The sequence below is a fragment of the Scyliorhinus canicula genome, unplaced genomic scaffold, assembly GCF_902713615.1.
Source record: "Scyliorhinus canicula unplaced genomic scaffold, sScyCan1.1, whole genome shotgun sequence".
Classification (NCBI taxonomy): domain Eukaryota; kingdom Metazoa; phylum Chordata; class Chondrichthyes; order Carcharhiniformes; family Scyliorhinidae; genus Scyliorhinus; species Scyliorhinus canicula.
In genome coordinates, this window is record NW_024055500.1 from 468,623 (window position 1) to 495,525 (window position 26,903).

The window sequence follows — 26,903 nt, forward strand, 5'->3', positions numbered from 1 at the left end:
GAGACAGAGAGAGAAAGAGACCGAGAGACAGAGACAAAGAAACAGGTAGAGAGAGTGACTGAGACAGAAATAGAGAGATAGATAGAGAGAGAGAGAAAAAAACAAGGAGACCAAGAGATTGTGAGATAGAGAGAGAGAGTTAGAGACACGGAGACCAAGAGAGAGAGAGATAGAGAGAGAGATGTGGTGATATGTACACATAAATGGATATAGTTGTATATCAGTGCACATAGTATTAGTACGACCTCCGACCAGCAGGTGGTGTCAGACACCCATTACGTGACTGGAGACACCCACCAGTTGGTAGTAAGATGTACGAGAGGATAGTCACAGTTGGAGTACCTCAAGGAGCATTCACTGAATTCATTGAGTAGTTATGGTCTGAACAGTAATCTGTTAGATATCTTACCACATGTGTGTTAATAAATCATATTTCTAGTTACAAACTGGCTGTTCTGTCCACCTCATTACAACGGCCATGTCACAGAACGTAACATGGTACCAGGAGTAAACAACATCTAAAGATAACAAAGGAGAGGACGAAGCTGAAGACCGAAAAGAGGAGATTCTTCCGCCGGCCGGGCAAGCCACGGTCAACTGCAACTTAACACAACAAACGCCGGTGAAGTTAGAGATGGAAGGTTAAAAGGAACCCCACCAGCTTCAAATCTGAGGTAGCGTAGATGAAAACGGGAGCGTTTCCAAGCAGCAGTTTAGACTTTATGTTTCAACACTTGGCGCTGCCTGACAAGAGGCATGTTGCATTGTTGCTCGCGTTAGCAGGTCCTCAAGCCATCAAAATATACGAAGAAGAAAACAAGAGCTACGATGAGGTGATAAAGTACTTTGATCGGCATCGCCTCCAAAAAAATCCCCAAAACATTTTGACCGTTGCATACTTCGTACGCGTACCCAAAAAGCAGGCAAATCTTTAGACCGCTTTGTAACCAACTGGAGGCTGAAGACCCAGTCCTGCAATTTCAGTCATCTAAAGTCATCCATGATCCACGACCAAATAGTGTTTGGGATATCGGTTGATAAACTCCGTGAAAGTGTGTGACGGGAAGAGGATCTGAATTTAGAAAATGCTTTCGAGATCTGCGGCGCCAGTGAGCTGGCTACACGGCAGATCAGTACGCTCAGCTTGAAATAGTTTGCCGGCGATATGGAAGAGCACGCCAGTGCCATCAGCACTATGACGCAGTCACAAAAAAAATGTGGCCTCAGTACGGCTGGCCATTTTGACTGCACTGTGATGCAGTCAAAAAACAAACGGGGTCTCAGTGCGGGTGGCCATTTTGACTGCACTGTGATGCAGCCAAAAAACAAACGGGGTCTCAGTACGGGCGGCCATTTTGACTGGACTGTGATGCAGTCAAAAAACAAACGGAGTCTCAGTACGGGCGGCCATTTTGACTGCACTGTGATGCAGTCAAAAAACAAACGGGGTCTCAGTGCGGGCGGCCATTTTGACTGCACTGTGATGCAGTCGAAAAACAAACGTGGTCTTAGTGCGGGCGGCCATTTTGGGCGCATTGTGCCGCAGTCAAAAACAAACATGGCCTCAGTATGGGTGGCCATTTTGACTGCACTGTGATGCAGTCAAAAAACAAACGGAGTCTCAGTGCGGGCGGCCATTTTGAGCGTATTGTGCCGCAGTCAAAAACAAACGCGGTCTCAGTACGGGCGGCCAGTTTGACTGCACTGTGATGCAGTCATAAAACAAACGTGGCCTCGGTGCGGGTGGCCATTTTGAGCACATTGTGCCGCAGTCAAAAACAAACGTGGTCTCAGTGCGGGCGGCCATTTTGAGCGTATTGTGCCGCAGTCAAAAACAAACGTTGTCTCAGTGCGGGTGGCCACTTTGAGCGGCCGAACGGATGTGGCATTTTATGTCAACAACGCGGCAATAGACATTTGCCACAACGTTGTCCCGCACTTGGAAAAGTCTGTCACCAAGTGTGGCAGAACGAGTCATTGCACGAGGTGATGCACCTTACGTTGATGAAACAGAATCAATTAGTGCAGATAATGAGATATGAATCGACGACCTGGCTGCTGGGAATATGATCTCGACGGCGGTCACGAATAGTCCGACCAGCCAAAGCAGCAAAGGTTTCCTCGCAGTTTTGCAGCCATAGTGACGCGGAAGTCCCGAAAGACGTGCTTGTTCAGTGAATTGGACATTCTGAATTCTCCCTCGGTGTACCCGAACAGGGGCCGGAATGTGGCGACTAGGGGCTGTTCACAGTAACGTCATTGCAGTGTTAATGTGAAATGAAAATGAAAAATGAAAATCGCTTATTGTCACGAGTAGGCTTCAAATGAAGTTACTGTGAAAAGCCCCTAGTCGCCACATTCCGGCGCCTGTTCGGGGAGGCTTTTACGGAGGCCTACTTGTGACAATAAAGGTTATTATTATGTGAAGACCATAGAAGATAGATGGATGGTCAATGGCACACTCATTAGATGCAAGCTCGACACGGGAGCGAAGGCAAATGTGATCACTTTTTCAACGTTGTTACGACTGCCGAAAATGGTTCCAAGAGCACTACTCCTGAAGGACTATAATGATCTTTAGCTCACGATGTTAGGAGCGTGTGAGCTCGCAGTCACAGGCAAGGGCAGAACGTAGGTGACAGCAATCTCCGTAGTGGAGACGGAGCGCGAATCGCTCATTGGAGTTGAAGAGGTGAAGAGTTGGGGCTCGTTAAGCGGGTGTACATTGCAGAAAGTATGGCGGCCCGCCAACAGGGATCTGCTGAATCTATTATGAAGGACTATCCGGAGGAACCCACCCACTGGGTTAACTCTATGGTGCGTGTTAGAAAGATGAACCTTGAGTTTGGAAGCTGCAATTGTACGGGGCCTTGGTGAGGCCACACCTGGAGTATTGTGGGCAGTTTTGGTCTCCTTCTCTGAGGAAGGATGTTCTTGCTCTCGAGGGAGTGCAGCAAAGGTTTACCAGACTGATTCCAGGGATGGCGGGACTGTCATTTGAGGAGAGATTGATGAGGTTGGGATTGTTCTCGCTGGAGTTCAGAAGAATGAGGGGGGATCTCATCGAGACTTATAAAATTCTAACAGGACTAGGCAGGGTAGATGGAGGGAAGATGTTCCCAATGATGTGTGTGTCCAGAACCAAGGGTCACAGCCTGAGGATTCTGGGTGAACCATTTCAAAGAACAAAGAAAAGTACAGCACAGGAACAGGCCCTTCGGCCCTCCGAGCCTGTGCCGACCATGCTGCCCGTCTAAACTAAAATCTTCTACACTTCCTGGGTCCGTATCCCTCTATTCCCATCCTATCCATGTATTTGTCAAGATGCCCCTTAAACGTCACTATCGTCCCTGCTTCCACCACCTCCTCCGGCAGCGAGTTCCAGGCCCTCACTACCCTCTGTGTAAAAAACTTACCTCGTACATCTACTCTAAACCTTGCCCCTCGCACCTTAAACCTATGCCCCCTAGTAATTGACCCCTCTACCCTGGGGAAAAGCCTCTGACTATCCACTCTGTCTATGCCCCTCGTAATTTTGTCCACCTCTATCAGGTCGCCCCTCAACCTCCGTCGTTCCAGTGAGAACAAACCGAGTTTATTCAACCGCTCCTCATAGCTAATGCCCTCCATACCAGGCAACATCCTGGTAAATCCCTTCTGCACCCTCTAAAGCCTCCACATCCTTCTGGTAGTGTGGTGACCAGAATTGAACACGATACTCCAAGTGTGGCCTAACTAAGGTTCGATGCAGCTGCAACATGACTTGCCAATTCTTATACTCAATGCCCTGGCCAATGAAGGCAAGCATGCCGTATGCCTTCTTGACTACCTTCTCCACCTGTGTTGCCCCTTTCAGTGACCTGTGGCCCTGTACACCTAGATCTCTCTGACTGGCAATACTCTTGAGGGTTCTACCATTCACCGTATATTCCCCACCTGCGTTAGACCTTCCAAAATGCATTACCTCACATTTGTCCGGACAGAGATGAGGAGACATTTCTTCACACAAAGAGTGGGGACCCTGTGGAATTCATTACCACAGGAAGTAGTTGATGCTAAAACTTTGAATATATTCAAGAGGCGGCTGGATATAGCACTTGGGGAGAATGGGATCAAAGGTTATGGGGAAATGAAATGAAATGAAAATCGCTTATTGTCATGAGTAGGCTTCAATGAAGTTACTGTGAAAAGCCCCTAGTCGCCACATTCCGGCGCCTGTTCAGGGCGACTGGTACGGGAATCGAACTGTGCTGCTGGCCTGCCTTGGTCTGCTTTCAAAGCCAGCCATTTAGCCCAGTGTGAGAAGGCAGGATTAGGCTATCGAGTTGGATGATCAGCCACGATGGTGATGAATGGTGGAGCAGGCCCGAAGGCCCAAAAAGCCTCCTCCTGCTCCTATCTTCTACGTATCTATGTAAATGAATAATTATTACAGTCGTTACAAATTTAATCTGTACGGTGCTCTCCTCATTGTAGTTGATCTGTTCAGAGGGTTGTTCAAAGTACGCAATTGATTTTCCAAATAGTTTTGCTGTGTTGGTGACAAATAAGGATTCGGAAAGTCAACGTCCTTGAAGGTATTATCTCAATCAATAAAATTTAGACGTTGATACGGCACATGGTGTTCGATGCGCAATAGCATTCTTTTATTTAATCGGAACACAGTACCTTGTTCCGTCTGATCTCAGTACGGTCTGGGTGTGACTTGTCTTCGAACTTTAGCTCTGTATTGTCATCCACCATCAGGATTTTGTACACATACGTGATTTAATTTTGAGAGAGAGAAAGAGCGAGAGAGAGAGATGCAGAGGGAGGGACAGACAGAGAGGAAGAGAGCGACAGGCAGACAAAGAAAGAGAGGGACAGGGAGTGAGCAAGGCAGAGACAGAAAGAGAGAGAGAGACAGAGAAAGGGTGAATCACAGAGAAGAGAGAGAGACGGAGAGGGATAGAGAGAGATACAGAGAGAAACAGATACAGGGCGAGACAGGGGGACAGACACAGAGAGAGCCACGGAGAGACAAATTCTGAGATGGAGACAGAGAGATGGAGAGACAGAGAGAGAGGATACAGAGAGAGAGAGACAGAGAGACAGAAAGTGAGACACACAGACAGGTATAGAGAGAAAGAGAGACAAATACAGAGACAGATACATAGAGAGCGAGAGACAGAAAGAAAGGTTCCCCATGGTCGGCTTGTGAAGAAAGTAAGGAGGTGTGGGATCGAGGGAAATTTGGCCAATTGGATAAGTAACTGGCTATCATATAGAAGACAGAGGGTGGTGGTAGATGATAAATTTTAATCCTGGAGCCCAGTTACCAGCGATGTACCACAGGGATCAGTGCTGGGTCCTCTGCTATTTGTGATTTTTATCAATGACTTGGAGGAGGGGGCTGAAGGGTGGGTCAGTAAATTTGCTGATGACACCAAGATTGGTGGAGTAGTGGATGAGGTGGAGGGCTGTTGTAGGCTGCAAAGAGGCATTGACAGGATGCAGAGCTGGGCTGAAAAATGGCAGATGGAGTTTAACCCTGATAAGTGAGAGGTGATTCATTTTGGTCGGACAAATTTGAATGCGGATTACGGGGTCAATGGCAGGGTTCTGAGGAATATGGAGGAACAGAGAGATCTCGGAGTTCATGTCCATAGATCTCTGAAGGTTGACACTCAAGTGGATAGAGCCGTGAAGAAGGCCTATAGTGTGTTCACGTTTATGAACAGGGGGCTTGAGTTTAGGAGCTGTTTAAGCTGCAACTGTACAGGACCCTGGTGAGTCCACATTTGGAGTATTGTGTGCAGTTCTGGTCACCTCCCTATAGGAAGGATGTTGAAGCATTGGAAAGGGTGCAAAGGAGATTTACCAGGATGCTGCCTGGCTTGGAGGGTAGGTCTTATGAGGAAAGGTTGAGGGAGCTAGGGCTTTTCCTCTTTGGAGCGGAGGAGGATGAGAGGCGACTTAATAGAGGTTAATAAGATGGTGAGGGGGACAGATAGAGTGGACGTTCAGAGACTATTTCCTCGGGTGGATGTAGCTGTTACAAAGGGGCATAACTATAAGGTTCAGGGTGGGAGATATAGGAGGGATGTTCGAGGTAGGTTCTTTACTCAGAGAGTGGTTAGGGTGTGGAATGGACTGCCTGCTGTGATAGTGGAGTCAGACGCTTCAGGAACTTTCAAGCGGTTATTGGATAGGCACCTGGAGCCCACCAGAATGACAGGGAGTGGGATAGCTTGATCTTGGTTTCGGACAAGGCTCGGCAAAACATCGATAGAGAGACAGACACACAGAGAGACAGACAGACAGAGAGAAACACACACAGGGCGAGAGACAGAAAGTGAGACAGGCAGACAGAAATCGACAGAGTGAGAGACAGATGCAGAGAGAGACTGAGAGAGAGACAGAGACAGAGACTGAGAGAGAGAGACAGAGACTGAGAGAGACTGACAGAGAGACTGAGAGAGAGAGAGAGACAGAGACAGAAAGAGACTGAGAGAGACAGAGAGAGAGAGAGAGAAGAGAGAGAGACACACACACAGAGAAAGAAAAAGAGAGACAGGAGAGAGAGACAGTGAGACAAATACCTAGAGACAGAGAGAGATGGGGAGACGAGAGAGAGAGGCAAAGAGAGAGAGGGAGAGAGAGAGAGAGAGACAGACACAGAAGCACACACACAGACATACATACACAGACAGACAGACACACACACACACAGAAAGACACAGCACCATCAGAGACACGCAGCTCACACAGAGATATACACACAGGCCCACAAATAGACAGACACACACACACAGAAACAAACACAGAAACAAACACAGACACAGATAAATGCACATTGCCAGGACACACACAGGCACAAAGACAGACACACACACACACATTTATACACAGGCATACGTACAGACACACACAAGAGTGACATATATACAGACATACATACACAGACACACACACATTTATACGCAGGCATACGTACAGACACACACAAGAGTGACATATATACAGACATACATACACAGACACACACAAGAGTGACATATATACAGACATACATACACAGACACACACATACATACATAGACACAGACAGAAACACACACATACACCCACAGAGAGACACGTAAACACACGGAGAGGGACTCACCCACAGACAGAGACCCAGACACGTACAACAGACAGAACAATGACATGCACAGCACACATACACAGGCACACAAACAGACCGATGCACACATACAGACGTCCGCACAAAGGCATACATGGACATGGGCAGCACGATAGCATTGTGGACAGCACAATCGCTTCACAACTCCAGGGTCCCAGGTTCGATTCCGGCTTGGGTCACTGTCTGTGCGGAGTCTACACATCCTCCCCGTGTCTGCGTGGGTTTCCTCCGGGTGCTCCGGTTTCCTCCCACAGTCCAAAGATGTGCAGGTTAGGTGGATTGGCCATGATAAATTGCCCTTAGTGTTGGGTGGGGTTACTGGGTTATGGGGACAGGGTGGGGGTGTTGATCTTGGGTCGGGGGCTCTTTCCAAGAGCCGGTGCAGACTCGATGGGCCGAATGGCCTCCTTCTGCACTGTAAATTCTATGACACAGAAGAGACACATATACACACACACACACACAAACTGAGACACATACATACACTCACAGAGACATGCGCACACACAGGCAGACACGCAGATACACACACACTAACATGCACACACAAAGCATACATGCACAGACACATACAGAATGACACACAGACACATACAGATTGACACACACTGATGCACAATCAATGGACACAAAACGTAGGTGAAGTCCGACACGAAAGGCTTTAATCGGCAAGAAGTGAGCCCGAAAGCAGATGTACAGGAAATGGCCTGGCTGCCGGGGAACACGGGTTCTTATACCCCGCCTCATAGGCGGAGCTACCTTCCTCTTAGCCAATAGGAATACGGAGAACACGATACTTGGGCCAATGGGCAGCGAGCCCTCGGCACCAATGGCAGCTCACTCTCCCAGGTACCGTAATACCCCTGGTCATACTACCACACACACATGCATACATACAGTCTCAGACACACACGCAAACATCCACAGACACACACACACACAGACAGACCCACAGGGTAGTCAAGGAGCCCCATGTCCAACAAGAAGACACCACCATCATCTTGAAAATTATTTCCCTTTATTTCTGTCTACTGACCGCGAGATTAAATTACACGAGTCCGGAATCACGAGGAGCCAGATAGAAACAGAAAAACTGTGAACATTTCTTTTTCTTCTTTTAAAAAAAAAACGAGAACCAAACGCGCAAAAAAAAACAACGCAGTTTTAAAAATAGGACAGCAGATTTGTACAGAATGTCTGCTAGAGGGGAGAAGGGGGGAGGGGGGGGAGGAGTCATCCAGAACCTGCCCAGCAGGTTTAATTGACCTCTCAAAAACTATGGGCAAAAAGGGAGACAAAATTTTAATGATCACACATAAAATATTTATATATAAAAACAAACAAAAGCTTTGCCTGGGGTCAACCGCCCGTCCCCTGGGCCCAGTAGGGACTGTACCTTTAAGTGTGCCGCCATCTTGTTTGGGACCAGGAGCGGGAATCTTGTGCGGGAATGTGCTGGGGACCTCGCTCTCTGTGTGCCCTCTGACCTTTCTGATTGACCTCAGGAGAAGCGGCAGAGGGTTTAATTGGGCGGGAGGGGGAGAGGGGGTGCGGCAATGTCCGTCAAGTGAGTCATTTACCCCCCCCCCCCCCCCTCCCCACCATCCGACCTTTTTGGATGTCAAGTTTCCCACAGGAAAAGGTATTGATCCTGGCTGTCCATTTTGGCCGACCCTTCCTACCCTGCCCTCCATATGCCGCCCCCTCCATCTCTAGCACCGCCCCCCCCACGCACCCCTTCCCACCCCCCCCCCCCCCCCCCCGCAGGCGAATTCTCTGCCGAATGCAGTCCCTGATTGTACCAGAATACAAGACCAGGGATGTACTTCCGAGGCTGTACAAGGCTCTGGTCAGACCCCATTTGGAGTATTGTGAGCAGTTTTGGGCCCCGTATCTAAGGAAGGACGTGCTGGGGCCTTGGAAAGGGTCCAGAGGAGGTTCACAAGAACGATCCCTGGAATGAAGAGCTTGTCGTATGAGGAGCAGTTGAGGACTCTGGGTCTGTACTCGTTGGGAGTTTAGAAGGATGAGGGGGGGATCGTATTGAAACTTCCAGGATACTGCGAGGCCTGGATAGAGTGGACGTGGAGAGGATGTTTCCACTTGTAGCAAAAACTAGAAGCAGAGGACACAATCTCATACTAAAGGGACGATCCTTTAAAACAGAGATGAGGAGGAATTTCTTCAGCCAGAGGGTGGGTGAATCTGTGGAACTCTTTGCCGCAGAAGGCTGTGGAGGCCAAATCACTGAGTGTCTTTAAGACATAGATAGGTTCTTGATTAATAAGGGGATCAGGGGTTATGGGGAGAAGGCAGGAGAATGGGGATGAGAATATATGAGCCATGATTGATTGGGGGAGCAGACTCGATGGGCCGAGTGGCCTAATTCTGCTCCTATGTCCTATGGTCGAACCTTGGTTGAATCTCAACGAGAGTACAGCTCGCCTTTATTAGCCGAGGCACGGAATATAGAAGCAGGGAGGTTATGATGGAGCCGTACAAAACTCTGGGTAGGGCACCGAGTACCGAGTGAGGCGTGAGGAGGTGCTGCAAAATCCGGAGGGATTTCGAGGGGAGTGAATCAGGAGTCTCAGTGGCTCGGTCAGATTTTGAGAGGCGAGGAGACGTTTCTTCACCCACGGAGCAAGCGGGGATCAAGCTATTGAGTTGGGTGGTCAGCCATGATCATAATGAATGGTGGAGCAGGCTTGGAAGGGCCTGAAAGGTCAAGAAAGATGACCTTTGAACCCGGTGATGGAGAAGTCGCCAAAGCCTGGCCGACGCTCACCACGGCAACTACTGGTCTCACTAGCAGACCCCGCGCCATCCCATCGCCCGTTACACTCCCCCCTCGCCCTGCCGCCCCTCCCCCCCCCCCGCCCAACAACATGGCTGCCAACGTCAACTCTAGTCCTCGAACGCCAATGACGATGAGCTAGAGGCAAGGGGTCAAGCAAAGGTCACCTTCAGGCCGAAGAGGTCAAATGTTGCAGCGGCCCCTCACTATGCCCACCCGCAACGCCCCCCCCCCCACCCAAGCTTATTGCCCAGCCCCTCCCTCACCCCGCCGCACCCAATCCACTGCCCGCCTCCTGGAGGTCAAAGTTGACCAGGTGAGGTGATGAGGTTACAAGGGGGAAGGGCGCACCTGTGGAGTTTTGGGTAGGGGGGAGGGTTAAGTCAGTTCAGAGAGCGGCAATTGAGGCTGTTTGAGAAACAGAATCTGTTCCAGGAGGAGACGGGGGAAGTGGAGGGGAGGAGGGTGGAGGGGAGGAGGGTGGAGGGAAAGGAAGGAGGTGGGAGGAGAGGAGATGGATAGTGGTGGGAGGGGGGAGACGGGAGAGGAGGGGACGGGGAGGAGCTGGAAAGGTGTAGGGTGTAAAGGGGAGGAGCGAGGGGAGGGGACGGGAGGGAGGGGAGGCGAGGAAGCACGAGGGGATGGGAGGATTGGATGGGCACAACTTTCGGAGGGTGATGGGGAGGGAGATCAGGAGGAGGTTGAGGGACAGAGGAGGAATGGAGGGTGATTCCGAGGGAGATATTGAAGGGTGATTTGGAGGGAGTTTGGGGAGGTTTGGAGGGGTTTCAGAGAGGATTTGGAGGCGGATTTAGGGAGGGAGTTTGGAGGGGTTTCGGAGAGGATTTGGAGGGGGATTTGAGGGAGGGAGTTTGGAGGGGTTTGGGAGAGGATTTGGAGGGGATCGGAGGGAGATTTGGAGGGAGGGGGTTTGTGGAAGATTGGAGGGGTTTCAGAGAGGATTTGGCAGGGGATTTGAGGGAGATTTGGAGGGATAGAGTTTGGAGGGGTGTGGGGCAGGAATTGGAGGGGATCGCAGGGAGGGAGTTTGGGAGAGGATTTGGATGGGATCGGAGGGAGGGTGTTTGGGAGAGGATTTGGAGGGGATCGGAGGGAGGGAGTTTGGGAGAGGATTTGGAGGGGCTCGGAGGGAGGGAGTTTGGGAGAGGATTTGGAGGGGATCGGAAGGAGGAAGTTTGGGAGAGGATTTGGAGGGGGTTGGAGGGAGGGAGTTTTGGAGAGGATTTGGAGGGGATCGGAGGGAGGGAGTTTGGGAGAGGATATGGAGGGGGTTGGAGGGAGGGAGTTTGGGAGAGGATATGGAGGGGATCGGAGGGAGGGAGTTTGGGAGAGGATATAGAGGGGATCACAGGGAGGGAGTTTGGGAGAGGATATGGAGGGGATCGGAGGGAGGGAGTTTGAAGGAGGTTTGGAGGGTTCGGGGAGTGGCGAGAGGTTTCAGTGACGAGGGGAGGGGGTTTGGAGTGGGTTGGAGGGTTTGGGGGCAGGGTTCGGGGGGTGGGGAGAGGTTTCAGTGATGAGGGGAGGGGTTTCAGTGATGAGGGGAGGGGGGTGTCCTGAGGTACGTGTCCTCTGCTCACACCTTGTCGAGCAGAGAGCGATGGCAATACAACAGCCGTTTGGGGGTCCCATTCAACTTGAACACGATGACCAAGCAGGCCAGAATAACAACACACATAAGGAGCAGAACTGGCACGATAATGGCAGCCGGATTGATCCCCATCGGCGACTCTTCCACCTCCACCACGATCTCGTCATCCCTATCCAAGTCGGGCAGGGTGCGACAACCAAACCAGTCCCTCAACACGGATTTGGGATAACCGGGTTCCACCTTCAGGTGCTGATTGCTAAACTTCCAGTAGTGATTACCCTTGAAAAAGTATGTGAAAGCTGGAGGGTGGAAGGGGGGGCGGGGCAAGGGAAGAGGAAGACCGAGTTAGAAAACAGACAACCACACACATTGACACATCAGCCCTCCCACAGCTCAATGTGCGGTGGACAGCTACAATCTCCAATTCATTGACGACAGCTCCAACTTCAACACCATAATCCCACCCAAGCTCATACCGAAACTCCGAAGCCTAGGACTTGGCTCCTCCCTCTGCAACCCGGCTCTTTGTCCCATCGACCACAATCAGTGAGGATAAACAACCACACCTCCTCCACAATAGTCCTCAATACCGGGGCCCCGCAAGGCTGCGTACTTAGCCCCCTACTCTACTCCCTGTACACAAACGTGGCAAACAGTGACTACAACTCCATCGACAAGTTTGCTGATGACACGACTGTAGTGGGTCAGATTTCGAACATTGATGACTCAGAATACAGGAGGGGGCTAGAGAACCTAGTGGAGTGGTGCAGCGACGACAATCTCTCCCTCAATGCCAGCAAAAATAAGGAAGCAAAGTACTGTACACACCTCTGTCAGCATCAACGCGGCCGAGGTGGAGAGGGTTAGCAGTTTCAAATCCCTCGGGGTGCACACCACCAACACTCCCATTTTAGGTACAGCACGGGGTTAGATACAGAGTAAATTTCCCTCTACACTGTCCCCATCAAACACTCCCAGGACAGGTACAGCACGGGGTTAGATACAGAGTAAAGCTGCCTCTGCTCTGTCGCCAACAAACACTCCCAGGACAGGTACAGCATGGGGCGAGATACAGAGTAAAGCTCCCTCTGCACTGTCCCCATCAAACACTCCCAGGAGAGGTACAGCACGGGGTTAGATACAGAGTAAAGCTCCCTCTACACTGTCCCCAACAAACACTCCCAGGACAGGTACAGCACGGGGTTAGATACAGAGTAAAGCTCCCTCTACACTGTCCCCATCAAACACTCCCATTTTAGGTACAGCACGGGGTTAGATACAGAGTAATGCTCCCTCTACACTGTCCCCATCAAACACTCCCAGGACAGGTACAGCAAGGGGTTAGATACAGAGTAAAGCTCCCTCTACACTGTCCCCATCAAACACTCCCAGGACAGGTACAGCACGGGGTTAGATACAGAGTAAAGCTCCCTCTGCACTGTCCCCATCAAACACTCCCAGGACAGGTACAGCACGGGGTTAGATACAGAGTAAAGCTCCCTCCACACTGTCCCCATCAAACACTCCCAGGACAGATACAGCACGGGGTTAGATACAGAGTAAAGCTCCCTCTACACTGTCCCCATCAAACACTCCCAGGACAGGTACAGCACGGGGTTAGATACAGAGTAAAGCTCCCTCTACACTGTCCCCATCAAATACTCCCAGGACAGGTACGGCACGGGGTTAGATACAGAGTAAAGCTCTCTCCACACTGTCCCCATCAAACACTCCCAGGACAGGTACAGCACGGGGTTAGATACAGAGTAAAGCTCCCTCTACACTGTCCCCATCAAACACTCCCAGGGCAGGTACAGCACGGGGTTAGATACAGAGTAAAGCTCCCTCTGCACTGTCCCCATCAAACACTCCCAGGACAGGTACAGCACGGGGTTAGATACAGAGTAAAGCTCCCCCTTACCTCCATCCTCGGAAACAAACGCCGCTTTTGGTGACTCCGGTACTCCTTGCCACACACTGATTGGTTTTGGGTATTCCTTGTCCACGGTGCGGGAATCTTCGTCGTATCTGTAATACCTGAGGGATTGTGAGGGGGGGGGGGGGGGGGGTGGAATAAAGCAGACTGCTGTCAACGAGGTGGTGCGTCGCAATCTCAAAATACTGACCCTGTACAGCGAACAGCAAGATCCCAGCTCCCACCCCTGTTTTTTCAACTCATCCTTGGCTACGTACGTACGTGGGTAGGGGGAGGGGGTTGGCAGGTAGCGGGGCGGTGGGGGTGGGGGGGGGGGGGTTCTGTCATGTGGACAACAGTTTGCCTCAGAGTAGAGATTGTGGGTGACTATAAAAAGCCAGCGGGAAGGTCGACCACCGTCGGCCATATTGGCTGTCAACTTTGGACCAATCAGGGTTCAGCACAGTGGGCTAAACAGCTGGCTTGTGAGGCAGAACACGGCCAGCAGCGCGGGTTCAATTCCCGGACCGGCCTCCCCGAACAGGCGCCGGAATGTGGCGACTAGGGGCTTTGCACAGTAACTTCATAGAACATACAGTGCAGAACGAGCCCATCGAGTCTGCACTGACCCACTTAAGCCCTCACTTCCACCCTATCCCCGTAACCCAATAATCCCTCCTCACCTTCTTTTGGTCACTAAGGGCCATTGATCATGGCCAATCCACCTCCCCTGCACGTCTTTCGGGACTTGTGGGAGGAAACCGGAGCCCCCGGAGGAAACCCACGCAGACAAGGTGAGAACGTGCAGACTCCGCACAGACAGTGACCCAAGCCGGGAATCGAACGCTGGCGCTGTGAAGCCACAATGTTAGCCACTGTGCTGCCCTCTCCAGATCCCTGGCCACAACCTTGCCAACAGGATTGAATCTGGACACAGGCCCATTGAAAATGTACATAGTCGCCCTCGACTACCAGGCACCTTAGGCACATCTGAGATAAGGCAGGATCAGACTTTCATTGAGGCCTACGTGTGACGAAAAGCGATTATTATTATTATCTGCGCCGCCCCCTGTAGTCAAATGTCCCCCACAAATGGATGCTATGAACTGGAAGGGATGACGGTTGCTCATGAAACAGACCGCTGCCCCCCTTCCCCCTCACCCCCCACCCCAAGGCAGGGCCAAGATTAGTGAAGCCTGGCCTAGGCCCGAGGTGATGTGAGGCTGGAAATTTTTCAAAATGGCGGCAGGGCCAACTTCCACTCTCGATTCGATCCAGGGCAGTCCAGTCCTTCCATCCGGTCCAATCGAACGTGGATGGAAATAAAGTAATCTGTAGGTTGGTAGGCCTGTACAAAGGTGTCTCCTTGTTAACCATTAACGATAAAGCGTATTGACAGTCAGAGAGATCTAGGTGTACAGGTCCACAGGTCACTGAAAGGAGCAACACAGGTGGAGAAGGTAGTCAAGAAGGCATACGGCATGCTTGCCTTCATTGGCTGGGGCGTTGAGTATAAGAATTGGCAAGTCATGTTGCAGCTGTATAGAACCTTAGTTAGGCCACACTTGGAGTATAGTGTTCAATTCTGGCTGCCACACTACCAGAAGGATGTGGAGGCTTTAGAGAGGGTGCAGAAGAGATTTACCAGGATGTTGCCTGGTATGGAGGGCATTAGCTATGAGGAGCGGTTGAATAAACTCGGTTTGTTCTCACTGGAACGACGGAGGTTGAGGGGCGACCTGATAGAGGTCTACAAAATTATGAGGGGCGTAGACAGAGTGGCTAGTCAGAGGTTTTTCCCCAGGGTAGAGGGGTCAATTACTAGGGGGCATCGGTTTAAGGTGCGAGGGGCAAGGTTTAGAGGAGATGTACGGGGCAAGTTTTTTTTACACAGAGGGTAGTGGGTGCCTGGAACTCGCTGCCGGAGGAGGTGGTGGAAGCTGGGACGATAGTGACGTTTAAGGGGCATCTTGACAAATACATGAATAGGATGGGAATAGAGGGATACGGACCCCGGAAGTGTGGAAGATTTTAGTTTAGACGGGCAGCATGGTCGGCACGGGCTTGGAGGGCCGAAGGGCCTGTTCCTGTGCTGTACTTTTCTTTGTTCTTTGTACGTCAGCAATCCGACGTCCCAAGATTATAATTTTTTCAAAACATTTGCAGTTTCGTGACTTTACCCTTAATAAGACTTGCCCACTTTCCCTGGTGGATCGAATCCTGAATTCTTTGACGCCTAAACAATGGAGTCACCAGGTTGATGATGTTTCGAACCCCAGCTCCTGCATCACCAAGCTGAGTGACTGAGGGACAAGGACCTAGCTATCGAGATTGATGAGGAGACTCGGGGTAACATGTGGGACTATGCCGGTAAACTTCTATTTTGCAATAAGATGTGGGAGGCCCAGTTTCCATATTCATATCCTGCCTCGTCTCAGACACAGGTTAGATCCTGTCTTATCTCAGACGTGCCTAAAGTGCCTGGTAGTCGAGGGCGACACGGTATACATTGTCAATGGGCCTGTGTCTGGATTCAATCCTGTTGATGTTTCCCTCATTTTCACCCTCTCACTTCTCTCCTTCTTGCATTCTTCAGAAATTGAAATTAAATGAAAATGAAAATGGCTTATTGTCACGAGTAGGCTTCAATGAAGTTACTGTGAAAAGCCCCTAGTCGCCACATTCCGGCGCCTGTTGGGGGAGGCCGGTACGGGAATCGAACCGTGCTGCTAGTCTGCCTTGGTCTGCTTTAAAAGCCAGCGATTTAGCCCAGTATGCTAAACCAGCCCCATTTAAGCTCAAGGCTCTGATTCCGAACCTATTCTGCAATATTTTGCTTTTACGAATGATATGAATAACTCTTCCTGTCGGCCAATTGGGTTCACGGCCTTGTCTCTGGTCCTGACCCACCTATCCGCCGCCAGCAGGCTCCTATCCGCCTCGTCAGGCCCGTTGCCATGGCCAATCTTCGGGGCGGCCATCTTGGATCCAGTGATGCCCTCCTCGCCCACGCTCACCCCCTCCCCCACACCAAACCCCACTGTCCCCAGATCAGCGCCCGGGACTTACTTGTTCCCTCGGAAGAAAAACGTCTTCCCGTTCACACTCCACCACAACGCTGCGTCAATCCGATCCTTGGGGAGCCGGGCGCCCAAGTCCCTCAGGTTCCTCGGGTAACCAGGCTGCAAGGTCGCCTCTTTAAAGACCCAATACCGATCGCCTGCAGAGGAGAGAGAGAGAGAGGATGTCGGTTAACAGAGACGGGAACGAGAGACAGAGAAAGAAAGATCGAGGGGGTGGATTGTGTTGCAGAGCGGGCAGGCAGGTGGCAAATAGAGTTTAATACGGGCAATTCTGAGCTGACACATTTTGGCAGCTTGGATAGCGAAAGAGAGGATCTAACCCTCGCCCCTTGACCATTCAATGGCGTTACCATCGCTGAATCGCCCACATCCTGGGGGTTACCATTGATCAGAAACTGAACTGGACCCAGCCATATAAACACTGTGGCTACCAGGGCAGGTCAGAGGCTGGGAATCCTGCGGAGAGTAACTCACCTCCTGACCCCCCCTCCTCCCCAAAGCCTGTCCACCATCTACAGGGACACAAGTCAGGAGGGCGATGGGAGATTCTCCACTTGCCTGGATGAGCGCGGCTCCCAACAACACTCGAGAAGCTCGACACCATCCAGGGCAAAGCAGCCCCGCTCGATCGACACGCTAACCATTGGCATTCACTCCCTCCCCCACCGACGCACAGCGGCAGCCGTGTGTACCGTCTACAAGATGCACCGCAGGAACTCACCAAGGCTCCTCAGGCAGCACCTTCCAAACCCACGCCCACCACCATCTAGAAGGACAAGGGCAGCAGATACCTGGGAACCCCACCCCCTGGAGGCTCCCCTCCGAGTCACTCAGCACCCTGACTGGGAAATATATCGGCCGTTTCCTTCACTGTCAAATGACCGATTGCCCTGTGGGGGAGGGCAAGACGGCGAATCGAAATGGATGAGCTCTTTGCTGAACGCCTTCACTCAGTCCTCAAGCACGTCTTCGATCTTCGTGTCGCTTGCTCTTTGAACCCAGCACCTCGCTGCCATGCCCACAATGGCCCTCTTCAAAAGCTCCAGTGAAGCCCAATGCCAACTGGGGGACCAGCACCTCATCTTCCACCAATACAGCACAGGAACAGGCCCTTCGGCCCTCCAAGCCCGTGCAGACCATGCTGCCCGACTAAACTAAAATCTTCTCCACTTCCTGGGTCCGTATCCCTCTATTCCCATCCTATTCATGTAGGGGTGCCCAGAGAGAGCCAATCAGATGTTGGTCTACCCCACCCCCCGCCTTTTCCATTCCATCCACCTCCCGGTAACCGCCCTCCGCCCCACTCCAATTTCCTCAATACGCCAGAAGGGGCACATGTCGCTGAAGTTTTTCAACTTGCACTCATCAAGCCAAAGGCGAGAATGGCACGTTTTCAAACCCTTGCCACCATGTGCGACTGCGGGATGGAAAAGCGGGCAGATCGGTTGGCAAGTCCACTCTGACTGGTCGAGTCCTCGCCGTGGAGGGGGCGACGGGGGAGCCGCAGGCCTCCCCAACCTGCCGGGACGATTCGGAAAAACAAAAAGACGCGGGGGGGGGGATTGTATTCCTTCCGTTCCCAGAGAACGGCTCCCTGGCTTTGCGCGCACGTTGCCTCGAGCAGGCATAAATGAGCCACATTGCGAGCTCGCCCGATTGTCTAACGTCGCTGGTCAGTGAAGCGAGTGGCGCACTCGGCGTTGTTCAGCAGGTCCTGCCCCCTCGCGGAATTGCTTTCCCCAGCTGACATTTTGCTCTCCCTTTTTGGCGTCGGGTGCGATCTGCCGGTTTTGAAGGCCCCAAAAGAATGTGGCACTTAATTTGGTCAGTTGGCGCGCCCGGCCGACAGAACGGGCGCGGCTCCGGCTTTGAAACGCTCCCGATGTAGCCCGCAGTTGTCGTCCGCCCTCCAAACCTGCGCCCAGCCGAGCGACTAACCTTTGAAGAAGACAAAGTCACCGTCCTTCCGCTCGTAGGCCGCATTGACGTTGTCGGGCAGCCCCGGCCAGAACTGGCCGATTGGCATGGGGTAACCGTCCAGCACCCGGTTCTCCCGGACCCTCCAGAACCACTTCTCCTGTTTCGTGGGGGGTGGGGTGGAGGGAGATGGCAAGGGAGGAGGGGGGAGGGGGAAGGGGACGGGGGAGGTGGACAACAAAACAGAAAATCAGCACCCGAAATTATGCCCATTTTTCCTCGGACATATCCAACGGCCCGATGTTCTTGACGTTCCTGTGCCCCGCCCCCCCCCCCCCCCCCCCCCCCCCCCCCAGAATACTACACTATTCCCAGGGTCCTGAGTAATATCCTGCCCTTCCGGGGTCCTCCACTGTTTCGACACTCCCGTCGCCCTCTCCGATGGTCCGCCCATGTCCCGACATCCAACCAAACCTTCCACTGCTCCCAGTCTGATATCCCGACAATCCCAGGTCTCCCGCTGCCCAACGCAACATTCCCCAGCTTCCGCAAGAATCGCAACATTGACGGCGGCAATCGATGACTTCCCAGGGTCCCGCAATATCCCGGCATCGCTTGGATCACTGGGATGCCACGTCATTCCCGGGATCCTGCCTCATTATTCCCAACCTTCTGCAATATTCCCGTACCAGCCTCCCCGAACAGGCGCCGGAATGTGGCGACTAGGGGCTTTTCACAGTTACTTCATTTGAAGCCTACTCGTGACAATAAGCGATTTTCATTTCATATTCCAACGGGGTCCTGTTTGATGTTCCATTATTCTGGGGATTCACAGGAAAAAAAACAGTGCAGAAGAGGCCCTTTTGCCCATCTAGTCTGTACAGATACATGATCAACTCCTCACCTGTCCACCTAATCCCACTTGCCAGCACTTGGACCATAGCCTTGAACGTTAAGGCCCTCACCCTCCAAGCCTGCGCCGACCGTGCTGCCCGTCTAAACTCCACTTCCGGGGTCCGTATCCCTCTATTCCCATCCTATTCATGTATTTGTCAAGATGCCCCTTAAACGTCACTATCGTCCCTGCTTCCACCACCTCCTCCGGCAGCGAGTTCCAGGCACCCACTACCCTCTGTGTAAAAACCTGCCTCGTACATCTCCTCTAAACTTTGCCCCTCGCACCTTAAACTTATGCCCCCTAGTAATTGACCGCTCTACCCTGGGGAAAAGCCTCTGACTATCCACTCTGTCTATGCCCCTCATAATTTTGTAGACCTCTATCAGGTCGCCCCTCAACCTCCGTCGTTCCAGTGAGAACAAACCGAGTTTATTCAACCGCTCCTCATAGCTAATGCCCTCCATACCAGGCAACATCCTGGTAAATCTCTTCTGCACCCTCTCTAAATCCTCCACATCCTTCTGGTAGTGTGGCGACCAGAATTGAACACTATACTCCAAGTGTGGCCTAACTAAGGTTCTGTACAGCTGCAACATGACTTGCCAATTCTTATACTCAATGCCCCGGCCAATGAAGGCAAGCATGCCGTATGCCTTCTTGACTACCTTCTCCACCTGGGTTGCCCCCTTTCAGTGACCTGTGGACCTGTACACCTAGATCTCTCTGACTGTCAATACTCTTGAGGGTTCTACCATTCACCGTATATTCCTACCTGCATTAGACCTTCCAAAATGCATTACCTCACATTTCTACTGAGGGGAACAGCTGTTCCCTATCCACCCTGTCCATGCCCCTCATAACCTGGTCCACCTCGATCAGGTCGCCCCCTCAGTCGTCTCAGCTCCAGAGAAAACCACCCCAAGCCTATCCAACCTCTCTCCATGGCTGAAACGCTCCATCCCAGGCAACATCCTGGCGAATCTCCTCGACACCCCCTCCAGTGCAACCACATCCTTCCTGTAATGTGGCGACCAGAACTGCCACACAAGTGGGTAATGGGTGCCTGGAACTCGCTGCCGGAGGGGGTGGTGGAAGCAGGGACGACAGTGACGTTTCAGGGGCATCTTGACAAATACATGAATAGGATGGGAATAGAGAGATACGGATCCCGGAAGTGTAGAAGTTTAGACGGGCAGCAGGGTCAGCACGGGCTGGGAGGGCCGAAGGGCCTGTTCCTGTGCCGTACTTTTCTTTGTTGTTTATTCTTAGCGCTCAGGCTGTGGCCTTACTAACGTTCTACACAATTCCATCACGATCTCCTTGCTTTTGTCATCTACGCCTCGATTGATAACGGCAAGTGTCCCATTCGCCTCTTTCGCCGCCCTATTCACCTGTCCTTCTCCCTTCAGAGATCTATAGACACCAACAGGCCAAGGTCCCTGTGTTCCTCAGAGATCCCAGCGTCAGGCCAGTTGCTGAATGCTTCCTTGTCAAATTGCTCCTTCCAAAGTGGATCACCTCACACATTCCCCGATTAAATTCCATCCGCCATTTTCCTGCCCATTTGACCGTCCCGTCCAAATCTCCCCGTAACCAAGACACCAACCTCACTGTTAACCACCCGGCCTATCGATCTTCGTGTCATCCGCAAACTGCCCCCCCCCCCGCGTAGTCATCTAACTCGTTCATATAAATGACGAACCATATTGTGCCCAGTTCTGGGCGCCTCATTGTAGGAAGGATGTGGATGCTTTGGAGAGGGTGCAGAGGTGATTTACCAGGATGCTGCCTGGAGTGGAGGGCGTGTCTTATGAAGAAAGGTTGAGGGAGCGAGGGCTTTTCTCACTGGAGCGAAGAAGGCAGAGAGGTGACTTGATAGAGGTGTACAAGGTGATGAGAGGCGTGGATCGAGTGGATAGCCAGAGACTATTCCCCAGGGTGGAAATGGCTGTCACGAGGGGGACAGAATTTTAAGGTGATTGGAGGAAGGTAGAGGGGAGATGTCAGAGGTAGGTTCTTTACACAGAGAGAGGTGGGTGTGTGGAATGCATTGCCAGCAGAGGTGGTGGAGAATTAGGGACATTTAAGCGACTCTTAGACAGGCACATGGACAGCAGTAAATTGAAGGGGTGTGGGTTAGGTTGATCTTAGATTAGGATAAATGGTCGGCACAATATCGTGGGCCGAAGGGCCTGTACTGTGCTGGACTGTTCTACGTTCTATAATAGGGGAGCCAGCTCAGATCCCTGTGGTACGCCACTCGCTTCCAGTCACTAAACCAGCCGTATGTCTTCACCCCCTGTCTCCCTGAGCTCAGCCATTAATTAGGCCATTGATTTGGATGACCAGCCAAGAACAGAATATATGGTGGAGCAACTCGAAGGGCTGAATGGCCACCTGCTGCTTCTATTTTCGATATTTCAAAGCCAATTTCGAAACAGCCCCATCCGATTCCACGAAGAACCCCAATGATGACCCCCCCCCCCCCCCCCCCCCCCCCCCCCGGGCCCCACTCCCGTTCCCAACATTCCGCCTTTCCCAAGCGGCCGCCCGACATTCCCGGTAGGCCGGAAGAACCCACCTTGAACACGAACATCTCCCCTCGGAGGAAAGCCACCGTGTCCACGTTGCCGTCGCAGATCCGGGGTCCATAGGGAGACGAGGGCTTGGTGGGGTGGTAAGGGTCTTTGGTGGGCTGTCTGGGCACTTTTGGGGGGACGGTGGGCGCCGGTTTGGTGGGCTTGGGCACAGGAACGTGGCCGGAAGATCCTGGTCAGGAAGGAAGCAAAAAAGAGCGGGGTTAGGAAAATTCCAGAATCCGAGCTCTCTCTCAGGGAGATATCTGTACACTGACTGGTGTCTCTCAGTCCCCTCTCTCTCTCAGGGAGATATCTGTACACTGACTGGTGTCTCTCAGTCCCCTCTCTCTCTCAGGGAGATATCTGTACACTGACTGGTGTCTCTCAGTCCCCTCTCTCTCAGGGAGATATCTGTACACTGACTGGTGTCTCTCAGTCCCCTCTCTCTCTCAGGGAGATATCTGTACACTGACTGGTGTCTCTCAGGCCCCTCTCTCTCTCTCTCAGGGAGATATCTGTACACTGACTGGTGTCTCTCAGTCCCCCTCTCCCTCAGGGAGATATCTGTACACTGACTGGTGTCTCTCAGTCCCCACTCTCTCAGGGAGATATCTGTACACTGACTGGTGTCTCTCAGTCCCCTCTCTCTCTCAGGGACATATCTGTACACTGACTGGTGTCCCTCAGTCCCCTCTCTCTCTCAGGAAGATATCTGTACACTGACTGGTGTCTCTCAGTCCCCCCTCTCTCTCAGGGAGATATCTGTACACTGACTGGTGTCTCTCAGTCCCCTCTCTCAGGGAGATATCTGCACACTGACTGGTGTCTCTCAGTCCCCCTCCCTCAGGGAGATATCTGTACACTGACTGGTGTCTCTCAGTCCCCTCTCTCTCAGGGAGATATCTGTACACTGACTGGTGTCTCTCAGTCCCCTCTCTCTCTCAGGGGGATATCTGTACACTGACTGGTGTCTCTCAGTCCCCTCTCTCTCAGGGGGATATCTGTACACTGACTGGTGTCTCTCAGTCCCCTCTCTCTCTCAGGGATATCTGTACACTGACTGGTGTCTCTCAGTCCCCTCTCTCTCACTCAGGGAGATATCTGTACACTGACTGGTGTCTCTCAGTCCCCTCTCTCTCAGGGAGATATCTGTACACGGACTGGTGTCTCTCAGTCCCCCTCCCTCAGGGAGATATCTGTACACTGGTGTCTCTCAGTCCCCTCTCTCTGGGAGATATCTGTACACTGACTGGTATCTCTCAGTCCCCTCTCTCTCTCTCAGTGAGATATCTGTACACTGACTGGTGTCTCTCAGTCCCCTCTCTCTCAGGGAGATATCTGTACACTGACTGGTGTCTCTCAGTCCCCTCTCTCTCTCAGGGAGATATCTGTACACTGACTGGTGTCTCTCAGTCCCCTCTCTCTCAGGGGGATATCTGTACACTGACTGGTGTCTCTCAGTCCCCTCTCTCTCAGGGAGATATCTGTACACTGACTGGTGTCTCTCAGTCCCCACTCTCTCTCTCAGGGAGAATCTGTACACTGACTGGTGTCTCTCAGTCCCCTCTCTCTCAGGGAGCTATCTGTACACGGGCTGGTGTCTCTCAGTCCTCTCTCTCAGGGAGATATCAGTACACTGACTGGTGTCTCTCAGTCCCCTCTCTCTCAGGGAGATATCTGTACACTGACTGGTGTCTCTCAGTCCCCTCTCTCTCTCTCAGGGAGATATATGTGCACTGACTGGTGTCTCTCAGTCCCCTCTCTCGGGGAGATATCTGTACACTGACTGGTGTCTCTCAGTCCCCTCTCTCTCTCTCTCAGGGAGATATCTGTACACTGACTGTTGTCTCTCTCTCTCTCAGGGAGATATCTATACACTGACTGGTGTCTCTCAGTCCCCTCTCTCTCAGGGAGATATCTGTACACTGACTGGTGTCTTTCAGTCCCCTCTCTCTCAGGGAGATATCTGTACACTGACTGGTGTCTCTCTCTCTCTCTCAGGGAGATATCTGTACACTGACTGATGTCTCTCAGTTACCTCTCTCTCTCAGGGAGATACCTGTACACTGACTGGTGTCTCTCAGTCCCCTCTCTCTCTCCGGGAGATATCTGTACACTGACTGGTGTCTCTCAGTCCTCTCTCTCTCTCAGGGAGATATCTGTACACTGACTCGTGTCCCTCAGTCCCCTCTCTCTCTCAGGGAGATATCTGTACATTGACTGGTGTCCCTCAGTCCCCTCTCTCTCCTGAAATCCCATTAGTAAGAAGTTGGCCCTTTGGCCCATCGAGCCTCCTATCCCCTCTCCCTCAATGCGATCCTGGCTAAACTGGGAATCAAAATGGCCACCCCCGACCCTTGATTGTAACCCCTCCTCCTCCATGTTTGAGACACCCATCGCTGAATCCCCCACATCCTGGGGGTTACCATTGATCAGAAACTGAGCTGGACCCAGCCATATAAACACTGTGGCTACCAGAGCAGGTCAGAGGCTGGGAATCCTGCGGAGAGTAACTCACCTCCTGACCCTCCCCCCCTCCCCAAAGCCTGTCCAACATCGACAAGGACACAAGTCAGGAGGGCGATGGGAGACTCTCCACTTGCCTGGATGAGCGCGGCTCCCAACAACACTCGAGAAGCTCCACACCATCCAGGGCAAAGCAGCCCCGCTCGATTGCTCCCCCTTCCACAAACATTCACTCCCTCCCCCCCCCCCCCCGACGCACAGCGGCAGCAGTGTGTACCGTCTACAAGATGCACCGCGGGAACTCACCAAGGCTCCTCAGGCAGCACCTTCCAAACCCACGCCCACCACCATCTAGAAGGACAAGGGCAGCAGATACCTGGGAACCCCACCCCCTGGAGGCTCCCCTCCCAGTCACTCCCCACCCTGACTGGGAAATATATCGGCCGTTCCTTCACTGTCGCTGGGGAAACTCCCTCCCTAACAGCACAGTGGGTATACCTACACCTCAAGGACTGCAGCGGTTCAAGAACGCAGCTCATGCCCACCTTCTGAAGGGGCGATGGATGGGAGATAAATTAATTTTAAAAATGAACAGGAATCAATCTCCGTATCTAACTTATCAGAGCTTCCTTCTCGATTCTGTTGTTTCGATGAGGTCCCCGACCACTATTTAAACTCCTGGGGAACTCAATTCATTCACCCGCTCATCGTAGGACATTGGCCGTACTAAATTGCCCCTCCCGGGTGTTCAAAGATTGGCAGGTTTGGTGGAGTTGCGGGAACATTGCAGTGGGCCTAGACAGAGGGCTCTTTCTGAAGGTCGATGCCGGCTCGATGACCCTTGGCGATAAAGGCCAACGTGTGCTTCATCTCCCCAATCGCCCCAAATCCCGGTTGACTGAATATGGGAGGCAGAATCCCTGCAGGACAGAAGGAGGCCACTTGGCCCTCGAGTCCACACCGACGTTCCGAAATATCAGGGGGAACTGTGTACATCTTCCTGCTTTGTGTTCACCAATATTTACGTTTCAGGAGGATGTCGAGTCAGACAGCGGGGAAATGAGTCGAGCTAACAATTAGAGTTAAGTAGTAATTATACAGCAACACCACAAGCTGGTTTAATGACCCAGGGAATGATGTATCCCTGTGGGAACAGGGAGTGTCTATGTTGGGCCAGGCAGTGCCTCAGCAGCCAGCCGCGACGCAGTGGCTAGCACTCCTGAGTCAGAGGATTGTGGGTGCGTTTCCCCCCGCATGCCAGACATACCAATCTTCCCCATCTCCGGGAACAGTGCTGAGGGAGTGCCGCACTGTCGGAGGGTCAGTACTGAGGGAGTGCTGCACTGTCAGAGGGTCAGTACTGAGGGAGTGCTGCACTGTCAGAGGGTCAGTACTGAGGGAGTGCTGCACTGTCAGAGGGTCAGTACTGAGGGTGTGCTGCACTGTCAGAGAGTCAGTACTGAGCGAGCGCCGCACTGTCAGAGGGTCAGTACTGAGGGAGTGCTGCACTGTCAGAGGGTCAGTACTGAGGGAGTGCCGCACTGTCAGAGGGTCAGTACTGAGGGAGTGCCGCACTGTCAGAGGGTCAGTACTGAGGGAGTGCCGCTCTGTCAGAGGGTTAGTACTGAGGGAGTGCCGCACTGTCAGAGGGTCAGTACTGAGGGAGTGCCGCACTGTCAGAGGGTCAGTACTGAGGGAATGCCGCACTGTCAGAGGGTCAGTACTGAGGGAGTGCTGCACTGTCAGAGGGTCAGTACTGAGAGAGCACCGCACTGTCGGAGGGTCAGTGCTGAGGGATCGCCACACTGTCACAGGGTCAGTACTGAGGGAGTGCCGCACTGTCAGAGGGTCAGTACTGAGGGAGCGCCGCACTGTCAGAGGGTCAGTACTGAGGGAGTGCTGCACTGTCAGAGGGTCAGTACTGAGTGAGTGCCGCACTGTCAGAGGGTCAGTACTGAGGGAGCGCTGCACTGTCAGAGGGTCAGTGCTGAGGGAGCGCTGCACTGTCAGAGGGTCAGTGCTGAGGGATCGCCGCACTGTCAGAGGGTCAGTACTGAGGGAGTGCGGCACTGTCAGAGGGTCAGTACTGAGGGAGTGCCGCACTGTCAGAGGGTCAGTACTGAGGGATCGCCACACTGTCAGAGGGTCAGTACTGAGGGAGTGCCGCACTGTCAGAGGGTCAGTACTGAGGGTGCCGCACTGTCAGAGGGTCAGTGCTGAGGGAGTGCTGCACTGTCAGAGGGTCAGTACTGAGGGATCGCCACACTGTCAGAGGGTCAGTACTGAGGGAGTGCCGCACTGTCAGAGGGTCAGTACTGAGGGTGCCGCACTGTCAGAGGGTCAGTACTGAGGGAGTGTCACACTGTCAGAGGGTCAGTACTGAGGGAGTGCCGCACTGTCAGAGGGTCAGTGCTGAGGGAGTGCCGCACTATCAGAGGGTCAGTACTGAGGGAGTGCTGCACTGTCAGAGG

The 26,903-nt window shown here is 52.5% G+C and overlaps 1 protein-coding gene across 1 annotated transcript in view; it reads right to left on the reverse strand.

Moving 5' to 3' along the window:
* Positions 1-11,434: 11,434 nt before the first annotated feature.
* Positions 11,435-26,903, reverse strand: part of LOC119960441 (matrix metalloproteinase-14-like) — a 37,442-nt gene continuing 21,973 nt past the window's right edge. The window contains exons 5-9 of the mRNA XM_038788164.1: positions 21,969-22,156; positions 18,511-18,649; positions 16,559-16,709; positions 13,496-13,611; positions 11,435-11,873 (exon numbers count right to left, since the gene is read on the reverse strand). Coding sequence (XP_038644092.1) covers positions 11,560-11,873; positions 13,496-13,611; positions 16,559-16,709; positions 18,511-18,649; positions 21,969-22,156 — 908 coding nt within the window. The 3' untranslated portion in view covers positions 11,435-11,559. The remainder of the gene's footprint in view (positions 11,874-13,495; positions 13,612-16,558; positions 16,710-18,510; positions 18,650-21,968; positions 22,157-26,903) is intronic.